General features: G+C 48.0%; 1 protein-coding gene across 2 annotated transcripts in view; it reads left to right on the forward strand.

Annotated features, from left to right (window-relative positions):
• Positions 1-576: 576 nt before the first annotated feature.
• LOC129387728 (phospholipid scramblase 2-like) overlaps positions 577-22,860 on the forward strand; it is a 50,349-nt gene continuing 28,065 nt past the window's right edge. Inside the window, exons 1-5 of one of the 2 annotated variants that reach the window (XM_055077216.1) lie at positions 577-665; positions 2,163-2,207; positions 5,343-5,453; positions 5,989-6,066; positions 8,798-8,937. In XM_055077216.1, coding sequence (XP_054933191.1) covers positions 6,027-6,066; positions 8,798-8,937 — 180 coding nt within the window. In that variant the 5' untranslated portion in view covers positions 577-665; positions 2,163-2,207; positions 5,343-5,453; positions 5,989-6,026. The remainder of the gene's footprint in view (positions 666-2,162; positions 2,208-5,342; positions 5,454-5,988; positions 6,067-8,797; positions 8,938-22,860) is intronic. The other variant, XM_055077217.1, reaches the window with a different exon arrangement.

A 22,860-nucleotide genomic window follows, 5' to 3' on the forward strand; every position in this document is an offset into this window, starting at 1 on the left:
TTCGACCAGTTATCGCAAGTTAAGCAAAAAGTGAACCAGTTGCAGACTCCGGCAACACCCTCTTCATCCGGTTATCTACTTTCAGTACGTTGGCTCGGCCCCATCGAAACCACCGTCACTTGAGCTTTCTCCTCGCCTCCTGGTAGCCAATTACAAACGAAAAACCGCTCAATGTAGTCAATATTATTCGTTTTCAAAGTAAAGTGACCTCGTATAAGCTAGGAGAGTGTTTGACTGGGCTGTTCAGGCAGCGCTGTGAGTCACCGCCGTTTGCTTGCGTTAACCAGCACATGTGGCTGTGAATTCTACAAACCCGTCCCAAATTTTTGCTTTTACTTTCCGCCTGCTGCCTTGCAATCTTCCATGCTGCCTGAGTGTACGATTATTCATGTAAACATTCCTAAACATTACGACGAGAAATCCAACAACTTAGAAACCACCATGGTAGCAAGCAAGCATAAGCGAAAACGAAACGAACAGTATGGAAAAGTACACAATATATTGACGCAATATCTTTTACAATTTTTCTTACTGCACGCGACTCTGATTTCAAACTATGCGGCACATCGCCATCGTGGGCATATACCACGTTTCTGACGGGTGAACGACGAAGAAGGGAGAAGAACGTTAACGGACCGCTAGCCATGGCTCCGATAAAGCTAATCGTAAGTACTCGTACTGTACTGGAGAAAGCGACACCTTTGGTTGCCCGAGCATCCTTTTCTATGCGTTTGTGAGAGAGCTATCGTCGATTAAGCTAAACCATGGTCGCGCTGGAATGCAGCAGCAACGCACTGCTGCTGCAGCATACGAGCGCGTCCGTGGCTGAACGCAGGCACGGTCTCCAACGCCGGGCATTGCTTCTGAATCACTGTCCCATCAAGCGCATCTCATTTAAGTCAATGATGTCGTTTTTGGTGTATACTTAGAGCATCGCTAAAGCGATTATGTTTGTCGAACGCCATGCACTTGGTGATCTGAAAAAAGGAATGTACCCAATTTCGCGTACTGTAACCAAGAACGCTGATACGCATCTCCTAAGGTTTGTAAACGCACTGTATATTTTTTATGCATGAACTGCAGCGTATTTTTGGGCATTATTTGCGGTCGGAAAATTGCACTAAACATCGGCAGGATTCTCGCGATCCACCACATCCGCAGGTGGCGACACACATTTGTTTAAACGTTTTCTCCTGGAAAGGTATGGCTTAAACTTGTTTCCCTTTATGCAAGGAACCATAAAGGAGGCGTATGAAATAGCCTGATGAGAAGGTTACCGTCTTATTAATAAATATTAAATAAAATGTGTTGGGACGCATAGAAAGGGACCCAGTCATATGTTCTTTCTTTTTTTCATTGCTATTACACTTATTATTGCTATTACACTTACTATGTGTATTGCTTACACTTTGCTATTACAGAGAGGTCGCACCTCCACAGAACAAGCATTTCGGCAACAGACGGTGTTTATTCTAATGCGTTATTAAATAAGGCGCATCCAAAAATGGGCTCCAAAGAGGGCACGCATGTGTACTTACATGACCATTTCCAAAATGTGAAACTTGTGTTTATATATAGTCTTCATGTCAGCAGTGGGGACCAGCCGTCTCAACAGCATTATTATAGAAGGCTGGCTCCCGGACGAATCATGGAACTCAATGTCGTTATTATCCCACCGTGATGATTCAGTGACTGAGACGTCTGCGGTTGAACGTGAGGTAGCGAGTTCGATTGCCAGCCACGAATGTCTCATTCGGATGAGGGCAAAATGAGTAAAATTTCTTTTAATTGCTTTGTTTGTGTGCTCGTTGAAGAAACTTAGATAGTCAACATCAACGTGGTTCGTACCAGTATTGTATCGGTGTTAGCTTGTGAGATCAGCAAGTTCGTGAAAGCAGGCACTTTTTTTTTTACATTTTTCAAAGCTGTTGTTTATATCACCAGCATGGGACTATACTTCTCAGCTACCAGTTCCTAAGAAGACGCGCCCACCCACCCCCTTCTCAAAGATACATGCGTGTAATTGTTTGTTCGTTGCTAATTTTTAGATAAGCCCCCTAATATGGTGTCTTATAGTGGGTAAGATATTTTTCGTCACGGGACGTTCACCGTGTGCTCTTGTTTCCCGCATTGTTTGACGGCATGTAAATTCCTGTACGCAGGGCAAACCGGCGAACTACCGTCTCAGCCGCGAGGACAAAATGAAGGTGAGCCAGTTCGTCTAATGCATGCATTGTTTATCGAGAAGTACACCGTGACAATCCAGCACTTGATGGCGGCTGTTAGGACACATCTAAAAGACGGACAGAAACAAAGAACAAGCTTAGCGGCATTCGGATGTAGCACAACTAGCCCACCTTGTTGCGACATGTACGAGTGACTTTTTGAGAGAAACCACATAATTAGGAATTTTGTATTTTTCTTATGGTTCTGTAGGAGAACAAGAACAGCATATACGGATTGCTGCCCTAATCTCTGGAAGTGTGTAAAGGATTCCAAAAACAAAAAGAATACCGCTAGGCTTCACAAAGACTTTCGCTCGGAAGTGCTTACTATTTGGATTTTGCTCTTACGAGCAATCCTAGTGTAAGATTCGAGAGTTTTGCGAATACGGGCCGAGAGGTCAAACTGGTAAACTGCTTTGTGAGTGTGCTCAATCAGTGACTGGCCGCCTTCACCAATTTTATGTCCAGCATCAGGATTGGCTGGAATTTGCTATTCGACCAATTCGACAGCGTAAAGCTTGTTTTATTCTTCCGAATATGGGTATTCAAGGGCACATTAAAAGGGCATCTGCCAAAGAGGGACACCAGTGTGTGAAATGTAATAATGCAAATAACTAAAACGTAACCTACAAAACCGCAGTATCACCTCAACAGACCTTCGGTGCCACGATTTGCGGGCTTAGTGCTTCCATGTGATCACTTCCAACACATATGGTTCTCCATCGAAACGTGCCAAGATAAGGAAACCAAAAATATATGAACTTTCTGTGCCATTCATGTGTGTCGTCTTCTTAATGCCGCACTCATGCGTAATTGACAAAAAAGAAAGAAAAGAAGAAGGGTCCGAATACACCGTTTTGCCATGGCTTAAACTGCGTTGCATGGAAATAAAAATAAAAACAAGAATAGCGCCATCTGCAGGCACGAAACAAGAAACACATACACACCGCGTCGACTAATGAGCGACCGACTGACTGACTGACAACAGTTGTTAGCCAGCGCCGTGTCTGCGAGCACCTAACGCTTTTCAATATTATCTTGAACCGCCAGTCATTTCTAGCAATAACGCTGTGTTGTAAGATGGTCACTGTGCTACATTGTTTAGGTTAAAGAAAGTAACATACGGGAGTTATAGTGCACCAGCTCTTGCTCAAAAATTATAACGGAAGGCAAAGCACCAAAATTAGCTCATGAGTGTATAGAGTGACAAAGCCGTGCAGGGGCCGTATTTTGCAAGGAGTGAAAATTATAATTTTTTTAAAGTTTTTTTTTGCACTATTATTGTGACTATCGCGCAGTCAACCCTTCGATTTGCCGAGACTGGTCATTCAGGCAGACGGATGACAAGAAATGAGTAGAATTGGATGAAAAAACTCCTTGCACAATATGGCCTTCAGGACCGGAATGATGCAACGATTCTATTCCAATTCTTTTCTTTGCACACTTCGTTAGTACTCTTAGTGGCGCTCTGTGTACTCGACCAGGTGGTAGCGAAACGTAGATGATAAAAAAATAATAATAAGTTACTGCCAAATCGCCACTCGTATTTTATTGTTTCTATTTCTATTACGGGAGGGGGGTGGTGATGAGGGGATAGAAGGCCTTCTGACGACTATAAGTACGTGTCTGGATTAGGAGTAGACGTACAGGTTGCAGCAGGCTTTTCAACAGGGCCGCGTGTATAAAAAGCGCAGACAGGGCAGGGTACAGTCGTCATCTACAATAATAAAGGACGTACATTTTTTTGTGGAAGCATTTGAAATCGCACATGTGCATTCGCGTAGTATGCTCAGGTGACTAGTTCCTAATGCCCATCATGCGCGCAAGTTACAGGCTGAGGGCCGACCTTGTGACTTTATTCCTTATGCGCCATTTCTGGTGTACTTATTCGAATAATACTGCAAGATAGAAAAACCAAGGTGACTTTATGATTACTGTTTTTCATTGTAGCAACTTAAGATGTTATACTTAAACCTGGCGGTTGTGGCGTCTGAAAGGGTGCTATCAGGTTGGGATGAACAGTTGCTTCGTTTTGTTGTAGTTGGAGAAATGATATGTCCGTATTGACACTGGTACTCGCACTGACAAATTTCCTCAATTCATACTAGAGAAGCAAACCATGCTTTTGCGTCACTGTGATTTGTGAAATGTTTCCTCCTGACTTGTACAATAGAATGCCCGTGCAAGGTTGTAGCGAGAGAAAGCGAAATATGCCTGTTTCCACTATATAACAGATTGATTTCATCGTATTCAAACAATTCCTTTAGTTGTTACTGTTACAAACCATATATTTTATTGCCATAAGAAACGATAAATTGCCTGGGAAAGAGCGGAGACCTGCTTGCGTACGAGGTCATGAAAGCGTTTTATGTGTGACAGAATGGGAACGCGTATATCAGTAACAAATCTGTAATGTTCCGCAGAAATGAACAAGAGCATTTGTAAAAAGTTGCTGCGATTTTTATTTACTATGCAGGCTGTTGTTGGCGAAAAGTACGATGCACAAAATAACACAACAGGAAAAACACAGATGGCTCTATTTTGCGTCTTTCCTATTCCCGTGTTTCATGCTCTGTACTTTGCGCAAGGGCGGCTCGTGAAGTTAACGTAAAAAGCGACTTGTCCAAGAACTAGTTCTTTTGGTGATTTGGATATTTGTATGCATTTCATGATGACTGCGAATTTCCTCGACACTTTCCTTGCTTCTTTATATGAAAGTACGCTGTTTACTTGGAATAAATTGTAGTACCAAGTTCGCGCATGTCTCTTTTATCTACCTTGCTTTTGTCCCGTCTAAGGTGTGCGATTGTCAAACCTGCACGCAATACGTTCTGTTAGGCGTTTGTTTCGTCACAATGTTTAGGCCGTTTGAGCAAAAGCTATGTACATTTGGCTTAATGACTACAGACATTCTGCACACAACTGTCTAGGCTAATGTATAGACTTCAAATCCACTATAAGAAACAGTTTACGCATTCTATAGATTTTATCTGTAGACTACCTGAAAATTCTTGTAGTGAAACTAAATCTGCAATGCCAGAGTGGTTTACAAGTAGTACGTAAACAGTCTATAGACAGTCTAAATCTATTTTTCTAACATATTTCTGCTTGTACAAGGTACCGTGCAGGCCCCGCCAGCCCCACCGGGCATTGTGTGCGCACCTGGCCTCGAGTACTTGGGGTCGCTTGATCAAATCATAATACGACAGCGAGTGCAAGTACTCGAAGGTGAGCGACGTGTGACTATTACGTCACCAACAGCTTTTTTTCTAATAATTCTGGCCGGAAGCAGTAACGTGTAATTAATCCGAAGCAGCAACACCACATGCTTGCGGCCGCGGTGAAAGTCAGATGATTTCATAACGTTAAAATAAATAAAACTGGTATGAACGTGGTATGCGCTGGTTGTATGCCAGTTTTATTCGTTGCGGGTTCGCAGAGAAGATTGACCTACAGCTCACGAAGTATATGGCCATCTGCAGATCATTTAGTATCATGTTTACTGCTGCATGTCACGCAAGATTTACAAACTCATGGCGGCACTCATAAATCGGACAATCGATGGTTCGACTGGTGTTTCCGTCAGAAAGCTGCTCAGAAAGCTACTAGAAAACTTTACATACTGCTGTAGTAGAGCCTGAAACTTGTGACCGCTTAATTTTGAGAACTGCGCAGTTGTTCAGCCGCTGTGATGGCAATCGGTTTTGAGATCAATAGTTTAGTATCCCATCGAGATTTCTAAGTCGATTTCTTTCTCTTACAGGTATTTCGCGTTGCGAAAGACGCAACAGGTACGTTGCGATGAACTCCATGGCACAAGTTATCTACAATATGGCTGAATGTGAGTATATCACACGCATGTCATTCAAGTGGTGCCACGGCTTAGGGCCAACAAACCCCTCTTTGTTTTTCATGGTACAGCCTAAAACAAAAGCTGCATGTAACTTGTTAGAAAGTGACATACGGGCAGATTAGCGTGACACGCTTTGTTGCTGCAACTATACTCTATAAAAATGGAAACCGCAAACACTCGCACTAACTTTTTTTACGCTCTGACGGCTGCTGATTTGTCCCGTGACAAAAATTATTGCACTCACGATTGTAAAAGCTATCTTATTGTACAGGACAGCAGGCCCCAACTCAAGCTGCAACGAAAGGAAACAATGTAGTTCAGAACAGTGACATTTTTCTGACCCAAGTGCGCAAAAGAAATAAATAATAAAGATATCTAACACAGCCTTTTAAGAGCAATCACTGTTAAAGTTGATTTCATGAAGCTCTCGTGCCATTTGTCACAGCTATGACGTTTAATCTTCACAAGGTCTAAAATATTCCGCAGAGACACGCATGTCATGATGATTGTTGATGTTACTACACTTAGCATTCAAGCAATGCAGCGACACCTCATATATCATAAAGCACATTTATTTTCCATCTGTAGTCGTCGCTTTATGATATTCGCTGCTTCGATTATATTCAAGTACTGACATTGGCACAATTTATTTTGACACCCACTCGCCAGGATCGGCGATGACCACGACCACGTGACGACGACTTATGACGCGTGATGATGACTTATGACGCGTGGCGACGACCTAATGGCAGCTATGGAATGACCATATGGAATGACGAAGAAAAATGACGTCGATAGAACGGCGGAGGCGGTGGTACCGCTGTGGCATGACGACAGTGGGTGACGACTCTGAAATGATGAAGATGGTATAACAATGAAAATATGATCACGTCTGCGAGAGGGCAATGAGATAAAGAGTTCATGGTGACGGGGGCGTGATGACGACGGTCTGAAAAGATTCGAATGAATAAGTTAGAATGAAGACGATAGAATGACCACGGCGGCCGGCATCGCCACGACGGTAAGACAAGGAATTCATGGTGTGACAGCATGACAGCGATGGCATGGAAATGGCGGCATCATCACGATTGGATGACGACAACATGCTTACGATGGAGTAAAAAGAAAAAGGAAATATGTTTATGGATTAACAAGGCGGCATGACGACGAAGGCATTAGGGTGATGGTACGGCAATTCTGAGATGACGACTACAGGATGACGATAGGATGACGAATACCGTATGACGATTATGGCCTGACTGCGACTCTGAGCACGGCATCATGACGACTATGTGATAACGAATATGTGCCAACGACTACAATAACGACGCAATCAGGACGATGGCATCACAACGGCGTCATGACCACGATTGAATGGCAGCAATATGATGGCGGCGTGATGGCAACAGGCTGATCAAACGGTGTTTGGTTAAATTTGAAGAGCAACGTAAAGAGGCTAGACAGATGGACACTAATTGGGTCAAATAGGCTAAGTAGGCGAATACATAGAAAGAAAGTTCTTTTTCTGCGAGATAACGATTTGATTGGACCTACTAAGGGCGATGTCGCAGCCATATGGGTGTGCAGAAGATTTTACGGCTCAACTACAAATTTCAACCCACCACTCTTCACTGAATAGCAATTTAATGATTAATCTCAATTGGTGGTGTTATTGCGGAATTGAAGCCCAGAAGAAGGCATCTCGTACATGCTTAGCAAAAATCTCGACAAAAGCACTAGTTTCGCTTTAGCTGTTCCCAAGGGGTGTTATCCAATAGGACAATCTTCTTGCGAATATTTTCCAAAAAGCTTCCTCTGTGTATTGACGGACGAAGTTAACAGAAACGAGAATGCGTGCTTGAGAGATATTTTTGCACGGATCATACGAAATAATGCTTCTGTCAGTATCTTTGCGAGGCGGCTAGGAATTAACTTGTGCTTGCTCTCATTTCTGCGCTTTTAACACCGGCCTAAACGCCGCAAAAAGTAAAAGGATTGAAGTTAGTAAAGTTAGTTAGCTAGTTATAGTTAGTCAGTAAAGATTTGTAAAGCAAGTGATGCCTACGCCTTCTAGTATTTAAACTGAAGAGATGCGATATATTTGAAGCAATGTATTTTAAAGAAATGTTTTGTTTTAAAAAAAGAAAGCCACATCTAAAAAATTATGGGGCTTTACGTGCCAAAACCACTTTCTGATTATGAGGCACGGCGTAGTGGAGGACTCCGGAAATTTCGACCACCTGGGGTTCTTTAACGCGCACCTAAATCTAAGTACACGGGTGTTTTCGCATTTCGCCCTCATCGAAATGCGGCCGCCGGGGCCGGGATTCGATCCCGCGACCTCGTGGTCAGCAGCCTAACGCCACAGCCACTGAGCAACCACGGCGGGTGCCACATCTACAGGCGGGGCAAAAGCGCAGGGTTGTAAAAGAAGTCTTGATGAGTGTGTGTGCAATATATGATTATTTGACGAAAATGTACGAAAACTTCAAAATCTTGAAGATCCAAATGAGCGTGAACTGTGAGCGCGCTTAATAAATTTGCTCGAAATCCTTTTTTTTTTTTGCCTTCTGTGTTCGCCATAGTAGGCAAGGTTTACATCAGAGTTGGTGGAAAAGCTGTTTGTTTCTTGAATTTTGCTCAATTTCTAGTTCCACCTTTTAGTGGTGCTTTGTTTCTTGCTGATTGTTAACCAAATTATTTTTTTCTCGTTGCGCAGATTCTGACTGTTGTGAACGGTTTTGTCACGGGAATGCGCGTAGCTTCGAGATGGACGTCTTGGACTACAGGGACGCCGTCGTGATGCATTTCGTGCGGCCCCTGAGATGCATGAACCCGTGGTGTGGTTGCCGCCGCCAAGTGAGCATATGTTCTCTTTTGGCTGTTGAATTGAAGATCGTAAGGATCTCTAGAATATTTGAGAGTTTTCAGTCTACCGTTTTTAGTGCAGAAGCTGTTTTATCGAGATCGCCCGCAGACTATTTTTAACGGATGCAACGAATATGACGTCGTGGCACGAGATGGCGGCGCCTGGCCTTCCCAGTCCTGGTTTTTAGAGTGAAGCAGTCCTTGCGACCGTTAATCACTCTGAACCGACAAACCATCCATATGACCTAAATGTCATCACAGGAATGAAGGGCATGCCATGGAATGAATGCCATAAATCGATAGCCAAGCCTTTAATTTAGTAAGCGTTTCTATGCCCACCCAATGAGGAAACCTGTCCGTTCATCCGTCCATCCGTCACGTAAGACGGGATCACCTTCGTAGTAAGGCCCGCGCATCTCGCATAAACGCCAACTAAGTGGCCAGAACTGAGCGCGCACGAAGCTATCCGCACTCGCCACACACTGTGCCCATGGCAGGTCGCTTTCGAGATGATGGCTTGCGCGGCCGCGCAATACGCCGCCGCCCAAGCGGCGGCAAGGACACAGCGCAAAGCCGCTGCCGGAGTACGGTTGATCACGGTCGGTAATGGTTCGACGCAGATGGATAAGGACTAAACAGCGATAACGGTTTATGATGATGGCAACCTCATGAGCGCACCTGTCGTCGCAACCGGCAGTAGTTTGCTTACGTCTTCAATTCACCTTGCGCCGCTGTCGGCAGCATTTCCTGTCGTGGCAGAGCTGCGTTTATACTGGCTGGATTAAGTTTCATAACATTGATCATAACGTTGATCATGACACCGGGCTGCGTGGAGATGACCAAATGGGACAATGTTTACGCGTACTTAGGGAACTCCAAGACAAGTTTCTGCGGGATTTTTTTCTATATGCTTTAACCTTCTACCGATTCTAAATGCACAAGTATTTTAATGCCTACCCAAGAAGGTAAGCCGTCCGTCAGTCAGTCACGTAAGACGAGATCGCTTTCAAGCTGGCCCCGCAGCAGTGACCAAATTGATATGCTTGCTGCGTCTCGTTTCAAAACAACGTAAACGATGCTATAAGCATTCGGCGTACTCTGTTCCCGTCGCAGATAGCTTTCAAGCCGCAGGACCGCGCCATACGCAGTCGCCGCCCTAACACGGTTGATCACGGTTGATAATGGCTCGCATCAAGTGGAGGAAGCCTCATCGACCACGTCTACGTACGAGGTTAACCAAACGGGACACTGTTGAATAACGTTACCTTCTTCAGCACCCATCGGCTATTGCTAATCTTCCACGAAGGCGCGGCATCATCCGAACGTAATATTTTCCAATTTGAAGGTTAAAAAAAAGTCGTGGTGCCCCAACTTTCATATGTAGACGGATTACCATCGAAGCTGTTCTGGCTCACCGCACCGGCACCTGCGACGCGCATGGCGTCGGAAGTGCCGCCCCCCCGCACCCCCTCCCCTGGGAACGCATGCGGGGGATGCACACGGGGGCTAGCGGTAAACAGTTTTGCTATAAAGGAAATGCAACAAGAAGAACCAAAAAGAGACAGTGTGCGTAATAAATGTTGTATATATTTGCCTCACTTTCAAAATCTGTCTCGTCATTTCATCCCACATGCGCATCCTCTGTGAGTTGTCTATAACATGAGTGAAGATGGCAAATACACGCCTCTCCTTCGTCTGCTCATGCTGGTTTCAGTTATCATTTAGGTGTTACAACCACACTTCTCTGTTTCAAAGATTCTGTCGTGGTGTTTCTCGCAGTTATACCAAACACAGCAGTACACGACGATGAAACAGCAGGTTATTAGTAGCAAATGCCTGCGCATCAATTACATAACTTCCACAGGATATTCTGCGTGTATTTCTTCTTTGTTACTTGTTCATTGTAGAACCACTCCCCTCTGCAATTCCTTTCGCCCTGGGAGTATACAAAATAAATAAACTGCCCGATTTCCCATGTACATGAAGACATCACATTAATTACAAGGCATGCATGAGCAAGTCATGCACGCATGTCTCGTCAAGCAGATCCAGGGATATATCCAGGTAAAGAAACCATAATGCCATCGACTCACGTCGTTTATGCCATGACATGAATGTCAAGACATGCATGTCATGAGCTTAACGCCATAAATGGGACTGGATGCCAGTAGTGGGTTTTGACATGACATGCATTATCTGGATATGCATGTCATGACAAGCATGCGTGACATGAATGGGATCTCCCGACATGCATGTCGCAACAGGATTGGCATGAATGCCGTGAATACATATCATGGCATGTCTATGTAAATCCATGGCGCGATTTCCATGAAAGACAGGGCATGCATGATAATAATGACAAATTCATGAAATGCATGCAAGTATGCACGGTATGGCATTATTACCATGATAACTCATGCCAACCCAGTGGATCATGTTCTCTACTAATTCAGACGATGGCCGTATATATGCTTTTGTTCGTGATGAGGCGTGGTCGTTGCATCATCATTGCAGCGTAGTTATCCGACTCTCACCTGCACTTCTGGCGCTCTAGAGAGGTGGCATGCGGAAGAAGATCCCGGCATCTAGGAAGGAGGGAGAACCCCACGACCACTCGAAGATAGCGGTGGTGCCATCGGCGCGCTCCGAAAACCAACGAGCAACGTTAACATTGCTCGCCGCTCATTGCGTGGACCTTCCGAGGCAACGCAAGCTCGGAGAACCAGCCGCCCCGGCTCGCCCAACAAACGTGACTTTTCCCTGATTTTTGCACTCTTCTTATCGTCGGTCTACGCAAGGTTAGTCTTCGTCGGTTTACGCGACAACCGTCTACGAAAGCCCTCCGGTGGCACCGACAGGCTCATTATTTCGTCATATCATTTCCGATTCTCCATGGAGTGTAAAACAACCGACAATTCTCGAACGAGACCACCGAAGGCAGGCAGACGGATACGTCAAAAGGCCATGGCTTGAACGACGACCACACAGCCGCGACACACCATCAAGTTACCTGTCGGCGCCCAGGCCTCTACGCCGCTAGCACGATGTTCTTCCCAAATCTAACAAAATACCAGCAACATTTCCCCTAAAGCCCCCATGCCCCCCAAACTGCCAAACACAAGCGCACATACAGGAATCAAGAAAATCATGTAATTCAACTAATACGCAACTACGAAACGGAAACGCTGCCCTATGCGCAGTGATGCAGTAGCTGCGCGCTCAACTAGTTCAGCAACGCAACGCCTCTCCCCTTAATTCAGCCCTTAAGACCATCCCTGGAATACGTGTACCCGGCTCCCAACACATCAACCCACCCAGCACCCCAGCCAACATGGCACAGGAAGCCAGCAATAATGAGAAGTATCGTCTGCTTGCTCAAACACCGCCTTTAGAATCAAATATACCCCCGCAGGGGCGTCTGCGTAAAGAGGCGTTTGGTGCGTTGAGACACCACGTAACCGAGCACACAAGGGTTGGCCCCTCCCGCGTGTAGCTGTGCGCGGCTTAGCCGTGTCAGGGGAAAGGGGGATCCTGGGAGTTGAGCAGATGCCGGGTGTTCAGACCTTTAAGGCCCTCCGGCGGAGGCAACACACTTCTTCGACCTCTGCTTCACATAGACGGCACCTCCAGACTGACCCACCTGGGGGAAATTAGCAGTCGCCTTTTGCTGTCCTCCTCCCCGATCTTCGTCTTTATCTCTCGCCTTTTTTCATCTTTCTTGTTTTCTCTTCACTTCTCCTCACTTCCGTATTCTGGGCGGCAAGGGCTAACCTGTTGTAATTATCCAACCTTGGGTATTTTATGTTAGGTTATAGTGGCGATGCATGGCTGGCGTCTGCAGGCTTCCAATCTCGCAGCGTCCTCTTGTTGGGCTCGGTGGTGGGTGGCCACCATCGCCGCCGAATTTTCCAATTTTTATGGCAGAAGCTTTTCCCCCGTTTCTTGATCACTCCCTGAGGAGGGGGCGCACCGATGAACAATTCAACTTCTTTATGCAACCGGAAGTGTCCTTTCCTATATACCACGCTGTCCACAGTCAGCCCGAAACGAAGACAGTCCCAATGATATTGACACGTGTACTCGCCTTTATCGGGAGACATGTTTCACCGCCTAACAAATGTTATCGCACAGCGCGGGACGCGACTGCATGTATCGGAAGTTTCTGGAATGTTGTCGATGCTTCTATCCACTGTCTGTTGTCGCCGAACCTTGTGTTATCTGATTTCATCGCGTGACGCAAATGGTGTAGAACATTTTGGAAGACACGCCGGTCCCAGCGATTAGTCTGGAACATTCGACGACAGATGTATAAAAGTCGACAGGCCTGACGCGTTGATCTGATTTTCGACGATCGCCGTCTGTGTTCGCCGCTGTCGCCGTTCTTTGATTGTAGCCTGTTTTTGAGGGCACAAGTTAGCGCCTCTCAGTTTGGCTGCTTTCTTCACAGTCATTACCACGTGACATCTGGTAGAGGTGCTTGTGCGTTCATGTACCGAACGCCCCCGCAAAGCCGCGATCCAAGCCCGAAGCCCGAGGACAGAACCGACATCGCCCAAGACCAGCGTGCTAGCCGCAGACTGCAAGGACTGCCCCCAGGGCACGGACTTCTACCTGAGACGACGAAGAAGATCGTGGCCAAGACAACCCCAATGGTTGCCCTAGCATCCCCCGTTATTCTGCAACAGCCTCGGTACCCACCGACCTTCCACGGAGCAGCTACTGGAGGCCCGGAATCCTGGCTGGAGACCTACGAACGAATCGCGACTTTCAACAACTGGGACTCGACGACAAGCTGCGGCATGTATACTTCGCCTTAGAAGACACCGCAAGAACGTGTTTTGAGAACCGGGAGTCGACCATGACAACATGGGACCTGTTCCGTAGCGGCTTCCTGCGCACCTTTGCGAGCGTCGTGCGCAAGGAAAGGGCCGAAGCCATGCTGGACGCCCGAGTGCAGCTACCTAACAAGAACGTTGCCATATTCACAGAAGAAATGAACCGTCTGTTCCGCCACGCCGACCCGGATATGCCTGAGGAGAAGAAAGTCCGCCTTCTCATGCGTGGTGTGAAGGAAGAACTTTTCGGCGCAATGATACGAAGCCCACCAAAGACCGTAGAAGAATTTCTTCGCGAGGCCATCAGCATCGAGAAGACACTCGAAATGCGGAACCGGCAATTCAATCGCTGCACGAATTCTACCAACTACACAGGAATTCAATCTCTGGCCACCGACGATCTGCGCGAGACCATCAGAGTGGTAGTATGGGAAGAGCTGCAGAAGTTGTACCCTAGGTCGCAGCCTCAAGTAGCCTCAATCGCCGAAATCGTCAAAGGTGAGCTTGAGCGATCCCTTGAACTTCCTGAGGTGCAACCAGAATCACCGCAGCCCCAACCGGAACCGATGACATATGCCGCTGTCGCCCGCAGCCGAGGCCCCCCTGCACGACCGCGCCAGGGACCTTTAACGCCACAATTCCGTCGTCCACCAACGCCGCCACCAGCACGCCCGCCCGTCGCCCAGCGCTGCTACGCGAGGAAGACGGACATTTGGCGCGCTCCTGACCACCGTCCACTCTGCTACCACTGCGGAGAAGTGGGTCACGTCTACTGCTGATGCCCATACCGGGAAATGGGCCTGCGAGGGTTCGCCGTTAACGCGCCACCACCACAGCTTGGCGAACGACCTCGTGATATCGCCGACTACCTCGCCAGCACTCAGTGGAGCGCTTGACGTCACCAGGCCGCTACCTGTCGCCGCAGCGCCGACCATATACTGGCCCAGCCCGGGGCCGGTCTGCGAGCCCATATCCGGAAAAATAAAAGCAGCAACCGATGGAGGTGCGGTTGCTGTTCGTCGAACTGACGAAGATCCTCCGCCACCGACGTACACGCCGAAGAGACCATCTCGACGACATAATGACACGCCGCCGTCCCGACGAAATCAGGAAGCCAAGACTACACCGACGAAAGACGACTTGACGACGCGACGTACCAGCTTCAGTTCAAGACGACGCAGCCGTGATCCGACGCCAAGACCTAACTGCAGCGCCAGACAAAGAACTACCGACCTCGACCTGCTTCTCGACGGCCACGCAGTTACCACCCTAGTGCACACAGGGGCCGATTACTCCGTAATGAGTGGACACATCGCCACCCAGTTGAAGATAGCTAAAACTGCATGGGAAGGCCCTCAAATTCGGACCACTGGAGGGCACCTCATCACGCCGACGGGAATCTGCATGGCAAGAATTAACCGTTCATGACCGCACTTACCCTGCCACCTTCGTTATCCTCCAACAGTGTTTACGAGACGTCATTCTCGGCATGGGCTTCCTGAACCAACACGGCGCAATCATCGACCTGAAGTCGATAACGCTGTCGGAAGATCGAGCGATACCGCCGGAGAGCCCTCGTAGTCACTATGCCTTAAGCGTGCTCGAAAGTCAAGTCAGCATCCCGCCTCGCTCCAGCATTGTCATTCCGTCGGCACCAAAACATCTGCCGACGTAGAAGGCGTCATCGAGGGTGACCTACGTCTACTGCTAGACCGTGAAATCTGCGTCGCAAGAGGGATCGCTCGACTGCATGGAGGGAAAACTGAAGTGTTGCTGACAAACTTCAGCCAGGAGTTCAAGCACATCAACAAGGGCACGACGATCGCGTACATCGACAAAATTCTGGAAACCTGTAATGCGTTTGTCCTTTTGGATTCCGCCGCATCTACCCCGACGACCATGGTTCCCGAACCAGACTACGACATTAATCCAAGTCTCCCCGTGATTAAGCAACAGCAGCTCAGAAGTCTGCTCCTACGATACAAAGGCTGGTACCCGACGTCATCGACGATTCGACAAACACCAGCACCACCACAACACCACCACCACCACCACCACCACAACACACCACAGCTTGGCGAACGACCTCGCGATATCGCCGACTACCTCGCCGCCACTCAGTGGAGTGCTCGACGTCACCAGGCCGCTACCTGTCGCCGCAGCGCCGACCATATACTGGCCCAGCCCGGGGCCGCTCTGCAAGCCCATATCCGGAAAAATAAAAGCAGCAACCGATGGAGGTGCGGTTGCTGTTCATCGAACTGACGAAGATCCTCCGCCGCCGACGAAGACGCCGAAGAGACCGAGGAGTGCGCTCGACCAGTCCGCCAGAGCCCTTACCGAGTTTCGCCGCGAGAACGTGAAGCTATAAGAGAACAACTCGACAAAATGCTGCGCGACGACATCATCCAGCCGTCGAAAAGCCCGTGGGCATCCCCAGTTGTCCTGGTGAAGAAAAAGGACGGAACCTTACGTTTCTGCGTCGATTATCGTCGGTTGAACAAGATCACAAAGAAGGATGTATACCCCCTACCACGGATAGACGACGCCTTAGATCGGCTCTGCAACGTAAAATACTTCTCGTCGATGGATCTCAAGTCTCGCTATTGGCAAATAGAAGTCGACGAGAGATCGCGAGAAGACCGCCTTCATCACGCCAGACGGCCTCTACGAGTTCAATGTCATGCCATTCGGACTGCGCTCGGCGCCTGCAACGTTCCAGCGCGTCATGGATACGGTGTTAGCAGGATTAAAGTGGCAGACCTGTCTTGTTTACTTAGATAACGTTGTTATCCTTGCCGGAAATTTCGACGATCACCTTAGGCGGCTTGCGACAGCACTAGAGGCCATCAAGTCATCAGGGCTCACTCTGAAGCCAGAAAAGTGCCGCTTCGCTTACTATGAGCTTCTGTTCCTAGTCCACGTAATCTGCAAATCTGGTGTCCGTCCAGACCCGCAAAAGACAGCTGCAATCGCACAGTTCCCGCAACCCATCAACAAGAAGGCAGTGCGTAGATTCCTTGGCATGTGTGCCTACTACAGGCGCTTTGTCAAGGACTTTTCACGCATCGCCGAGCCGTTGACACGTCTAACTAAATATATGATGTTGAGTGGGAAACGCCGCAGGCCGACGCATTTCAAGAACTCAAACCACGCATGCAGTCTCCGCCCGTACTTGCGCACTTCGACGAGCACGCCGATACCGAAATCCACACTGACGCCAGTAGCCTAGGCCTCCGTGCCGTCCTAGTCCTGAGAAAAGATGGACATGAACACGTGATAGCTTACGCTAGCCGGTCGTTGTCAAAAGCAGAAGGCAATCATTCTACAACTGAAAAGGAATGCCTCGCCATCGTTTGGGCTACAGCGAAATTTCGCCCTTACCTATATGGCAGGCCATTCAAAGTCGTCAGTGACCATCACGCCTTGTGTTGGCTAGCGAACTTAAAGGATCCTTCAGGACGGCTGGCGCGGTGGAGCCTAAGACTGCAAGAATATGATATCACTGTAACCTATAAGTCGGACGAAAACACTCAGATGCCGATTGTCTATCACGCGCCCCCATTGACTCGCCGCCGCAAGATGACGAAGATGACGACGCCTTCCTTGGCATTTTAAGCGCGGAAGACTTCGCTGAACAGCAGCGAGCAGACCCGGAGTTGAAAAACCTCGTCGAGTATTTGGAAGGGCACACCGACGTTTTCCGCTTCAAAACAACCTACTCGTAAAGAACTTCTCATCAGTGCGTGCCAACTACCTTCTTGTTGTCCCGTCAGGACCGCGTCCAGAAGTATTGCACGCCCTGCGTGAGGATCCCACCGCTGGACACCTCGGATTTTCCCGGACACTATCGAGGATACAGGAAAGGTATTATTGGCCGCGCCTGACCGCCGACGTCGCCCGTTATGTCAGAACATGCCGAGACTGTCAGCGACGCCAGACACCACCGACAAGGCCAGCCGGATTACTACAGCCAATCGAGCCTCCTTGCCGACCATTCCAGCATATCGGGATGGACTTGTTGGGGCCCTTTCCGACGTCAACAACCGGAAATAAGTGGATCGTCGTGGCGACGGACTACCTCACCCGCTTCGCTGAAACTAAAGCACTGCCGAAAGGTAGCGCAGCCGAAGTGGCGAAATTCTTTGTCGAAAACATCCTGCTGCGACATGGCTCCCCAGAAGTCCTCATCACCGACAGAGGAACGGCCTTAACAGCGGAGCTCACCAAAGCCATTCTGCAATACAGTCAGACAAGGCACAGGAGGACAACGGCCTACCACCTACACACGAATGGTCTTACGGAGCGGCTGAATAAGACCTTCGCCGACATGCTAGCAATGTACGTCGACGTCGAACACAAGACCTGGGATGCCGTCCTGCCGTACGTAACATTCGCTTAAAACACGGCGGTGCAAGAAACAATACAGATCACGCCGTTCAAGCTGGTTTACGGCAGGAACCCGACGACGACTCTCGACGCCATGCTGCCGCACGTCACTGACGACAAGAATCTTGACGTCGCTACCCATATCCAGCGCGCCGAAGAAGCCCGACAGCTCACCCGCCTGCGGATCAAGAACCAGCAGAGGACCGACAGCCGACACTACAACCTCCGACGACGCTTCGTCGAGTACCAGCCCGGCGTCCGTGTTTGGGTATGGACGGCAATACGCCGAAGAGGACTCAGTGAGAAACTACTGCGACGCTATTTCGGACCCTACAAGGTCATCCGACGCATCGGCGCACTAGACTATGAGGTGGTGCCAGACGGAATTTCGCATTCACAGCGGCGCCGCGCACGATCTGAAGTGATCGATGTGGTGCGTCTTAAACGCTTTTACGGACGCTGACGAACCTCCTTATTTTGTTGTTTTCGTTGCTACGAGTGCTTTTCTTTATTACTTTCGTTTGTTTGCTGCATCGGCTCGACGAATTTTTTAAGAGGGGGGGTATTGACACGTGTACTTGTCTTTATCGGGCGACACGTTTCACCACCTAACAAATGTTATCGCACAACGCGGGACGCGCCTGAATGTATCGGAAGTTTCTGGAATGTTGTCGATGCTTCTATGCACTGTCTGTTGTCGCCGAACCTTGTGTTATCTGATTTCATCGCGTGACGCGAATGGTGTAGAACATTGTGGAAGACACGTGGGTCCCAGCGATTAGTCTGGAACATTCGACGACAGATGTACAAACGCGGACGCGCTTCACCCGTTGATCAGATTTTCGACGATCGCCGTCTGTGTTCGCCGCTGTCGCCGTTGTTTGAGTGTAGCCTGTTTTTGAGGGCACAAGTTCGCCCAATAAAACGCTAGTTTCCACTTTCTCAGTTTGGCTGCTCTCTTCACAGTCACTACCAGGTGGCAATATCACCATTTCTTAAAGCCAAATCTCTCACTGAAGCAATAGTCCCGGGCTATAAAGTAACGAAGACGAGTAGTGGCGATCTTCTGCTCGAAGTTCACAATAAGCCACAATACGACAAACTCCTAAAACTTGTAGCGTTTGGGGACATTCCCGTTTCTGTTGGGCCACACAGGTCGATGAACACAGTGCGCGGTGTCATCTCTGAAGATGACCTTCTCGAACTTACCGAAAGTGAATTACTAGAAGGATGGAAAGAACAAAACGTCGTCAAAGTACAAAGGATAAAAATAAGGCGAGATGACAAAGACATATAACCAACCAGGCATATAATCATCACTTTTGGAACTAGCAACTTATTACCAGACTCAATAGAAACAGGATACTGCAAACTCCGTGTAAGGCTATATATTCCTAACCACGCCGATGCTTCAAATGTCAGCGGTTCGAGCACAGTCCGCAAAGCTGCCGAGGGCGCACTATTTGTGCAAAATGTGTATCAAACGAGCACTCGTCCAACACTTGCACTTCCACCATCCGTTGCGCTAGATGTGAAGGGTATCACCGCGGGTACTGTCGTTCTTGCCCATCCTGGAAAAAAGAAAAACCAAATCATCGAAATCAAAGTCAAACTGAGCCTTTCCTTCCAAGAGGTGCGTAAACGCTTCTGCCGGGGGGCAGCGCTACATCATTAGGCGGCCGCCCAAGTCACACGAAGTGTGACGGCGGTCACGCCATCAGCCTCCCCTCCCCTCCCCCCCCCCGGCTGGAACAGTCAACGCCGTACCGGCCCCCGCAAGGGAGGACTAGCAGACCCTCGGGCCTATTGGACACAGGGCCACTGCCCGAGCAGATCGGCCCAACATTCCCGCGAAAGTGCTCGCCGCGCGGGCAGTATCCACCGCCTCAGACGAGGTGATGGATACGAGCACAAATCCGGCGTCTCAGACGCCCAAGGAACGGCGCAGCTCGCTCGAGCGCGTCGGGAAGAAAGAGAGATCTCTTATCATGGGGCCTGGAAAGGTCTCGTGAGCTAACATACTCTATTTTTCTTAGGCACACAGCACAAAACACACATATAATACAATGGAATGTCAGGGGTTTACTCCACCACCTAGACGACGTTAACGAACTCTTAAATAAGTACAATCCAAAGCTAGTGTGCGTCCAAGGAACGCATTTTATTCCTTCACGCACGAACTTTCTCCGGCAGTATACCGTTTATCGAAAAGACCGCAACGACGCTCTTGCCTCGTCTGGCGGTGTGGCAATAATTGTAGAGAAGGGTGTTGCTTGCCGGCAACTACAGCCTAAAACACCCCTACAGGCAGTTGCGGTCCTTGCGGTATTGTGTAATAAGCTGATCATAATTACCTCTGTATATATCCCCCCGAACTAACAACTTTCAAAAACAGAATTTCACACCTTTATCTATGAACTGCCCGAACCTTACATTGTCGTTGGAGGTTTTAATGCACACAACACCATTTGGGGAAGCCGTCATTGTGATGCCAACGGACGCTTAGTTGAAAATTTCCTCGTCACTACAGATGCTTGCTTGCTAAATGGGAAAGATCCTACATTTTACAGTGTCGCAAACAAAACATTTTCATCTATCGATTTAAGCATCGCATCGAGTTCACTCTTGCCGCATCTGAAGTGGAGCGTGATTAAGAATCCGTACGGGAGCGACCATTTCCTCATTGTCATAAAACAAACAAAAGGTGAATAGTGCTCTCCACAAGTCTCCCGGTGGAAAGTCGATTGTGCCGACTGGACACGATACAGGGAGCTGACACATTTGACTTGGAATGACATCTGTAATCTTTCTATCGAAGATGCAGTGGCATATTTTACGGCGTTTATAGTTGATGCGGCGTCAATATGTATCCCCATAACAAATGGACCGCCCTGTAAGGGACGAGTTCCATGGTGGAATGAGTGCAAGAAAGCATGTAGAAATCAAAATAATGCTTGGAACAACCTTCTAGACTCTTCAACTGCAAAGAATTTGGTCATTTTCAAGAAAATTGTCTGAGGCCAGAAGAACGCGGCGCCGTGCCAAAAGCGAAAGCTGGCAAAGGTATGTTTCTAGCATTAACATTTATACTGATGAAAGAATAGCATGGAACAGAGTTAAAGATCTCAAAGCTTGGCAAACTCATCCTCTACCATTAGTAAAAACGCAAGGAAATACTCTTCAAGACCAATCTGACTCCCAAGGGGCACATTTTGAAAACATTTCTAGCTCATTGCATTACCCCGATTCATTCCTTAGATACCAGCAACAAGCTGAGCGCCTGCCTCTGGTGTCGAAAAGGCAAGAGCGATGAATCCTACAACCGTCCTTTTAATATGGCGGAATTTCAGGCTGCAGTACAGAGTTGTAATAAATCGGCCCCTGGAACCGATCGAATAGTTTACGAGATGATTGAACACCTACACCCTGAAGCACACAAAACACTCCCCTCTCTTTTAACGCCATATTCTCTGTCAGCTACATCCCGTCTGCCTGGAAGCAAGCAATCATAATCCCTATTCTGAAAGAGGGCAAGGACGCGTCATTGGCCAGCAGCTATAGGCCTATAGCTCTAACAAGCTGTCTATGTAAGCTTTTTGAGACAATGACTAACCAGCGCCTGGTGCATTTTCTTGAAAGTAACAAGATACTAGATCCCTCGCAGTGCGGCTTCAGGGAACATAGATCCACAAGAGATCAACTTTTCCGCATCGAGACAAATATCCGGGATGCCTTTGTGCACAAACAGTTTTTCTTATCAGTATTTTTACACATGGAGAAAGCATTAGATACCACTTGAAGTTTCCGAACCCTTCGTGATCTAGCTGGAATGGGAGTCCGAGGCAACTTGCTAAACGTGATTCAAAGTAATCTGTGCAACAGCACATTTCATGTTCGGATTGGTAACGTCCTGTCTCGTCTATTTACTAAAGAGACTGGTGTGCCACAAGGTGGAGTACCGAGCTGTACTTTATGTCTTGTAAAAATAAATTCGCTCCATACTATCCTACGCCGTACAATGTTTTATTCCGTATATGTGGATGATATCCAAATAGCTTACAAGTCATGTAATCTTAGTATCTGCGAGCGACAAATGCAGCTTGGCCTGAATAATTTGTCAAAGTGGGCAGACGAGAACGGCTTTAAACTAAACCCTGAAAAAAGTACATGCATCCCCTTCTCCACTAAGAGAGGTGTAACACCGGAGCCCATTATTGATCTTATATGGAGAACGGCTATCTGTGAGTCGTGAGCATAAATTTCTAGGCCTCACTTTAGACTCCAAACTAACTTTTATCCCACACTTAACATATCTGGAGATGAAATGCTTGAAGACAATGAATCTACTGAAGCTCTTGTCCCGCACATTTTGGGGAAGGGGCAGAAGATGCCTCTTCAGCTTGCACAAAAGTCTTATACGGTCACCATTGTGTTAAACTCTTCCACGCCTAGTGTTTGAAGATGCTCGATTCCGTCCACCACTTGGGTATCCGTCTTGCTACTGGTGCGTTCAGGACTAGCCCCGTAGAAAGCCTGTATGCTGAATCCGACGAATGGTCCCTACATTTTCAAAGAACATATTTAAGTCTCTCTTACACCCTCAAGGCGAAATCAGATTTCCATCATCCATGCCATTCAGTTATTCACGACCTGTCTACGGCTAGGCTTTTCCGTAACAACCCACGCACCA

The sequence above is a fragment of the Dermacentor andersoni genome, chromosome 2 (genome assembly GCF_023375885.2).
Source record: "Dermacentor andersoni chromosome 2, qqDerAnde1_hic_scaffold, whole genome shotgun sequence".
NCBI lineage: Eukaryota > Metazoa > Arthropoda > Arachnida > Ixodida > Ixodidae > Dermacentor > Dermacentor andersoni.